This window comes from Haliaeetus leucocephalus, unplaced genomic scaffold, assembly GCF_000737465.1.
Source record: "Haliaeetus leucocephalus isolate CR32 unplaced genomic scaffold, Haliaeetus_leucocephalus-4.0 Scaffold495, whole genome shotgun sequence".
Lineage (NCBI taxonomy): Eukaryota > Metazoa > Chordata > Aves > Accipitriformes > Accipitridae > Haliaeetus > Haliaeetus leucocephalus.
Genome location: NW_010972931.1, coordinates 708,404 through 715,838, shown reverse-complemented (window position 1 = coordinate 715,838; position 7,435 = coordinate 708,404). Strand labels below are relative to the sequence as shown.

General features: G+C 49.0%; 1 protein-coding gene across 1 annotated transcript in view; it reads left to right on the top strand.

Moving 5' to 3' along the window:
* The window catches only part of IRS2 (insulin receptor substrate 2), a 3,519-nt gene extending 1,206 nt beyond the window's left edge, over window positions 1-2,313 (top strand). The window contains exon 2 of the mRNA XM_010575788.1: window positions 4-2,313. Coding sequence (XP_010574090.1) covers window positions 4-2,313 — 2,310 coding nt within the window. The remainder of the gene's footprint in view (window positions 1-3) is intronic.
* Window positions 2,314-7,435: the final 5,122 nt, after the last annotated feature.

The window sequence follows — 7,435 nt, the reverse complement described above, 5'->3', positions numbered from 1 at the left end:
CAGGCGGGGAAGCTGCTGCCGGTGCTGGCCGGCGGCGGCCTGCAGAGCAGCCGCTCCATGTCCATGCCCGCCTCCCACTCGCCCCCCTCCGCCACCAGCCCCGTCAGCCTCTCCTCCAGCAGCGGCCTGGGCTCCGAGGCGGCCCCCCCGCATCACCCGCAGCGCCCGTCCAGCGGCAGCGCCTCCGTCTCCGGCTCCCCCAGCGACGCCGGCTTCATGTCCTTCGACGAGTACGGCTCCAGCCCGGGCGGCGACCTGCGGCCCTTCTCCTCCTCCTCCACCGCCAGCAACCGCAGCAACACCCCCGAGTCGGTGGCCGAGACCCCCCCGGTGCGGGACCCCGGGGGCGGCACCGACCTCTACGGCTACATGGCGATGGAGCGGCCCCCGAGCGGCCGCCTCTGCTACCGGCCCTGCACCGACGCCGCGGCCGACCGGGGCCATCGGAAGCGGACCTACTCCCTGACCACCCCGTGCCGGCAGCGGCCCCCCCCGCCGCAGGTCTCCTCCGCCTCCCTCGACGAGTACACGCTGATGCGCGCCACCTTCGCCGGCAGCGCCGGCCGCCTCTTCCCCTCCTGCCAAGCCGGGGCTTCCCCCAAAGTGACCTACACCCCCTACCCCGAGGACTACGGGGACATCGAGATCGGCTCCCACCGCAGCTCCGGCAGCAGCAGCACCAACCTGGGGCCGCCGGCAGCGGGTGGAGGAGGAGGAGGAGGGGGGGGAGATGACGACGGCTACATGCCCATGACCCCCGGCGTGGCCGCCGCCTTGGGCCAGGGAAGCCGGGGCGGCGATGACTACATGCCCATGAGCCCCACCAGCGTGTCCGCCCCCAAGCAGATCCTGCAGCCCCGGGCGGGGCTGGGTGGCGGGTCCCCGGGGAACAGGAGCGGCTACAAGACCAGCTCGCCCGGGGAGAGCTCCCCCGACGACAGCGGGTACATGCGGATGTGGTGCGGCTCCAGGCTCTCCGTGGAGAGCTCGGACGGGAGGCTGAGCTGCGGCGACTACATCAACATGTCCCCTCGGGACCCCCAGCACGGGCCCCAGGCTCCCTCCCTCACCCCCCCGGACTTCTTCTTCGCCCCTTCAGGGCACGGGCCCGGCGAGCCCCCCAAGCCCGGCTGCTATTCGTACAGCTCCTTACCCCGCTCCTACAAGAGCCAGGGCCCGGCGAAGGACAGCGACCAGTACGTCTTCATGAACTCCCCGGGGAGGACGATCCCGGAGGAGGCGGTGTGCGGAGCGGGCCGGTCGCCCGCCGGCACCTTCGCCCCCTGCAGCCACACGGTGCCTTCGCCCCTGCGGCACAGCCGGACCGAGAGCTTCCTGAGCCAGCGGTGCCAGCGGGCGGCCCGGCCCAGCCGCCTCTCCCTGGAGACCTTGCGGACGATGCTGCCCAGCATGAACGAGCACCCTCTGCCGCCCGAGCCCAAGAGCCCCGGCGAGTACATCAACATCGACTTCGGGGATGCCGCCGTCTATTCGCCCCCCTCGCTGCCCGCCGACAGCCCGGCCTCCTCCCTGGGCTCAGGCACGGGGCAGAGGCGCTCCCCACTCTCTGACTACATGAACATCGACTTCGGGTCGCAGTCGCCCTCCCAGTCGGGCACGGTCTCGGTGGGCTCCCTGGAAGCGCTCTCGCCGGGCTCTTCCTCCAGCACCAGCCAGCCCGAGGGGCGCTACCTGAAGGCGGCTGTGGGGGTGGCCTGTTCGTCCAGCCCGTCCGATGGCGGGGATTACACCGAGATGACCTTTGGCATGGCCACCACCCCACCCCAACCCATCGTTCAGAAGCCAGAAAGTGCCCGGGTCGACAGCCCCACGGCTGGGGTGAAGAGGCTCACCCTCTCCGGGGTGGAGGCTTTCATCCTCTCCAGCCCTCCCCCGGACCCCAACCGGGGGGCCAAGGTCATCCGGGCGGATCCCCAGGGGCGCAGGAGGCACAGCTCGGAAACCTTCTCCTCCACCACCACTGTGACCCCCGTGTCCCCCTCCTTCGCACACAACCCCAAACGGCACAACTCGGCCTCGGTGGAGAACGTGTCCCTCAGGAAAAGCGAAGGCCTGGAGGAGGAGCAGGGTAGCAGCCCCATGTGCCGGGAGACCTCGGCTGGCTTCCAGAACGGCCTCAACTACATCGCCATCGACGTGGTGGACGGGACCCTGGCAAACTGTGACAAAGCCAGGTCGAGAGCCAGGCACGTCCTGAACGGCGGCGTCAACGGCGTGGAGATGAGCACCTATGCCAGCATAGACTTTCTGTCTCACAACCTGAAAGAAGCGAGTGCTGTGAAAGGTGAGTAGCTACGTCTGAGAGTGCCTGTGCCACCGCGTGTTTGTGCTTGGTGTTTGTTCCTCGCCGCGGGGTTGTGTGGTGTGGGGTAGGGCCCTGTCCCTCCTCGCTTTCTTAAAGATTTCTTTTCCCCCCCGACACGTCCTGGAATAAACGGTCTTGGAGGAACTCGCTGGCTCTTTGTGTGAGAAAAAGTTAAATTTCAGGATATTTCTTCACGTTTGAATTCTGTGCTATTATTACAAGTGTATACTTCTGGGTACCCCAACAGAAGCTGATGTTTACACGGTTGCTATGTTTGGGCTGTATTTCAGAGTTTTCTTATGTAAGATTTTGGAAAGTGTTTGGAAAATGTGACCAAAATAGTTTATGTTAATGCAGCTTCTAAATGCTATTTAAAAATGTAAAACGATGGAGTTAAAAAACAGGGTTGTTGGACTGAGGACATCAGATTACAAAAAAAAATCCTTGGCTCTCTGGCTGGGAAGGTCAATCCTACTAAAATGAGAAGGATAAATTTAATATCTTGGTTTTGAAATATCTTACTTCTCGCAAAAGTTTTAACAGTAAATCATGGTGAGCATGGAATGTGAATTTTAAAAAAATAATAATTATTTCCAGAATTCACTATAGGCATGAGCTGTTGCATGTTGTATCACACATTTCATTTCAAGGCCCACCCTATGGTGGTGCCTAACTGCGTTCCAGCTGGCAGCTCAGTCCCAGCCCGAATGACCAGTTGGTTGCCTTGCTTTTTATACAGATTGCAAATGCTGGGTGTTCAAAGACAACAGCAAACCCAAGAAATCTGAAACTTGGGGTGAGAGAGAATTTGGGATTTGATTATGTAGCTGTTCCTTTGTTGAGGTGCTAGTTTTGCTGTTTTAAAAAACAAAACAAAGAAATGCACCCCCACCTCCACCCCACCCCCCAAAATAGCAGCCTGCCTCCTCTTAGCAAGTGAGAATTTGTACACAACTGGGGGCTGGTTGAGGAGGGCGCAGAACAGCCAGTCTGTCAGGGATGAAAAGTTAATGATGAGACACCGCAGGGATTCTCTTTGCTCTTGAATTTATGCAAGACATGGTATTTTAAACCCATATGCATGTATAGCTGTAATATGTGTTTATGGGTCTAACTCGGTAAAATGACATACCTCGTAAAAGCAGTTGCTTGGAGGTGAATAGGTATTGCTTCTGTATTCACAGTGCTGATAGAGGTCATCAACAGTAAGCAAACAGCGAGAGTTTGTGAGAGCCACTTGCAGTTTTTTTCTTTTTTCTTAGTAGCTAGTTGATTTTGAAGAAGAAAATATTTTCTCTTTTGATAGGAAGTACAGGAAGATGGAAAAGATGAGAGATTCACCGTTTGCGGAGCAAGCTTTGAACCTAATTAAGACGAGAGGATTGTTGAATGAAATGTCAGAGTTTGAAAGGATGAACGCTTATTCTGAATGACTGGAAGGGCTGAGGGCAGCGCGTTACTTGTCTGTTGCTTTTAGTTTTGCTGGGGTCATGTTCAGGATCCCTGTGGCTTGACCTGGAGGGGTGCGGGTGCTGCAGTTACCGCTCTCCGTGTCCAGCCTTGGTCCCGGGCACCAACAAACTATCACACCCCTTGCTTTGCAGAGTGACTTTTCACAGAAACGAGGAGTTTTTCTTGAGCCACCTACAGCCCCAGCTGCAAACCAAGCCCCCTGTTGGGAAAGAGCTATTTCCACAGCATTCCCCAAAGTGCTGACCCTAAGAGGGGGGTGGGGGGCACCGAGAAAACCGGGAGTGGGTGGGAGCACGATCACCATCCAGGTGAAAAGCGGGAATGAAAGAGCCGGTCAGTCAGAGAAGCAGGGGGAACCGACTGCTGTCCTTGCCATCGGGTGAACAAAAGGAGAGGGCAGTGAGCATCGCCGCGTTCACTGGGTGCACGGTGGCATGCAGAGGAGAGGGTTCAGTTCTGCTGCACATTTGCCAAAGGGAGGTTCTAGGCTTGCCTTATTTCACTATTTAATCTGCATGCATATTTATTTTTCCTCTTTCCCGTAAGCTTTTAAACGCAGACCCCATGGAGAAGTGGTGCGGGGAAGCTGGCTGAGGTTTGCTCTGGCTGTAGGAGGCAAGGCTGGCTGTCTTCCCCGCTTCCCCGAGGAGCGTGCATGCCTGCTGGGTGATGGGGCTCGGGGATTAATGCAGCTGGTGTCAGGCCCAGGCGGTAAGGAAAAGCCTCACACGACCACCATCAGTCTGCAGTGTGCAGGGCTAGGTACCAAAATCGGGGTTTCGGGTTAATTGCACTTGTGGCAGGCAAACTGAAGCAGTCGTAGCGTGGGGAAGGAGGCATGTATCACAAAGGACTTTACTGGTGTAAGTCGAATCAGGTCATTAACTTTTGCAAATTTCCTAGTTTCTCTTTTGGTTTTCATTGGGATTTCACACCGAAGTTTGTTTACAGAAGGACCCCTGCCACTGTCTAAAAAGATCACCAAGTATTGTGCCAGTGTATTTGAATTGCAGGCTTGTGATTTGGGAGCCTGCTAAGAATTTCATCTTTTACAGAGAAACACTTATGCAATTTAAAGAAAACTGTATTTTGAGCATAAGCAAGATTATTTTGACACGGTAGTAATTCAGGTAGATTTGAGAGAATCTAATTTTGTAAAAATTAATGGTTTGCACAAGAGATAGCTTATATATGATCAGCATTGTTTACTTAGCTGTTTGCACTTTTTTCAAATTTTGTTTTTAACTATATTAGCAAAGTGAGAAGCTTAACTTCTTCAAAGCTTCTTCAAAAACCAAGAGAGGTTTCTAGCAATTTTAAGACAATGGAGAATCCACATATATTTAATATTTAGAACAGGAGAATCTCAGAGATACAGGGTATGCCAATGAGCTCCTTGTAATTACCTTCTCAGTAAGTTAATATTTCGATTTGTGTAAAATACATGTAAAAAACCAGTTTGAATTCTTCCTGATGGTCTGTAGCAGTAGATGTGTTTTTGCGTGGATAAGTGTTTTAAGCGAAATTACTTGTATCATTTAAAGGTGGCTGGTTTTCACGTGTAGCTTGTCTCCCTGCTATCAGTAACTTGCCCCTGCTGTAGGGAGTGCTGTGCTTGCGGAGATCCCTGTCCATATTATCTTGTCGTGGCAAGAGCAAGCGAGTGCATCCACAACTGCTGTCAAAACAGCAAAATTAAAAGGTTGCTCGAAATTACCGGTTCGTTTAGTTTTACTGTGTTCTGAAAGTGTGCAAATATTTAAGAATTGGAGAAACACTTGCCTTCATCTGATGTGTAAATAAAATAATACTGTTACTGGTTGGTTAAAACTTGTTACTTGCTGATAATTAGTCTTTGTTCTTCAATTATGACCGCTTTTTTGCTTAAAAACTTACGAACTTTGTGTGGTTTTCATTATGGAGACATTTACACTCATTTCTCTCGTATAGTGTAAACTACTTAGTCCAGTGTATTTATGACAGATTACACCCAATAACAATGTGACTCTTTATGGTGGATCTTAGTTCTATTGAAGTCAGATGGGAGTTTTCTCTCTATTTTGGTGGGGTTAAGATTTTACGCTTTGTGTGTAATCATGGAATTCTTAAGTAAAATTCCTGTTATATTTAGTGGGTGTGTAATAAGGAATTTTGCTTAATTGAAAACACCAGACTTGGGTGGGTTATCTTTAATTTTGTTTTCTTTTCCATTAACAAATGCTCTGTAACTTGTAAATGTTTCTAGTAGTTGGTCTAGTTTCCTAAAATTGAACAGATACTATGTGTAATGGTGCAAAAAAACCCTGAGGGTGGTTTTCCTCTTGTGTTAGTTTCTTTTGTCTTGATTTATTTAAAGAAATCATCTGTAATGCATCTAGTTGAGATCGTAATAAGGTGATTTTTTTATAATAATGACCCCCCCCCCAGCCTTGTCAATTAGCTCTTACTTTTGTGAGGGTTTTATGATTGCACCTAAACAATAAAAAGCCTATCTTAAGAAATCTCTTCCTGTGTCTTTCTAATGACATTTTAGATAATTCAAGAAATAACCCTTGTTTTCCTTTTTCTTTGGGATTACTTTGCACGATGAATTATATTATTAAGGTTTTTTTTCCTTCCCCCTCTAATATGCCAACTGCCATAAAGTTTTGGTTCTCAGAGCAGCATGAGAATGTTTAATTGTATCTTTTACAAAACTTGTATTCATTTTAAAATAACTTCTGGAAAGTATTAAAGGAAGTATATGCGGTGTTACAAATCTATACATCTTCTAAAGTCTGTTTTTGAATAAATTAGCTGTAGTAGTTTCTCTTACTGATAAGTTCTGTGAGAACATGACAATTAACAGCAAGAAGAACTGAACTACTTTTAATAACCTTACATAGTTTGATTTTTTTTTTTTAAACCTCTTACACTTAGAATTAAAAATCTGAGGTGATTATTACTAGGTGATTTTTATTATTAAAAATCATTTCACAGCTGTCTAAACGAAAATGGTTAGGTCTGCACCTAGCAGTGCCACTTGTGAAACACAAGATGTAAACTGAGGTTATCTAAGATTAAATGAAGCCTTTGATATTTTAAATTATGTTGATTATACGGATGTCAGCTTTTTACAAGCAAATAGAATATTAAAATGTGTAACATCTATTAGACTCTTATTTTGCTTTATACTTTAAATTATGTTTAGCTATACTGCTTATAGAAAGAATGTCATGGTTACTTTGAGTCATTTAAGATAAATTGTTATAGACCAAGTTGAATGGTGGGTTTGTTCTAAAATGAACCAGTACAGTCATTGCTCAAGGCAGAGGAAATGCTTAGGTTGATGATTGCTTCTGATTACTTGATCTCTTTCAAGATAGCTACAGAGACTAACGTTCGCTTGTAAGTAAAATGGATAAAGGAATGTTTGAACAGAAAGAGCATTAGGACTTGTTTTATATGGTGGTGGTGGTGGTTTGGGGTTTTTTTTAATAAGGAGAGAATAACATGGGTTTCTTTACACTTGATTTACTATTATTTTTAAATAGCATTAATTACACTGGAATGCTGAAGTGGTTTAAAAGTTGAAACACAGCAAGCATCCACAGAAGCATTAAGCTAGAGTTAGTGTATGTAGCCTAACTTTCCTCC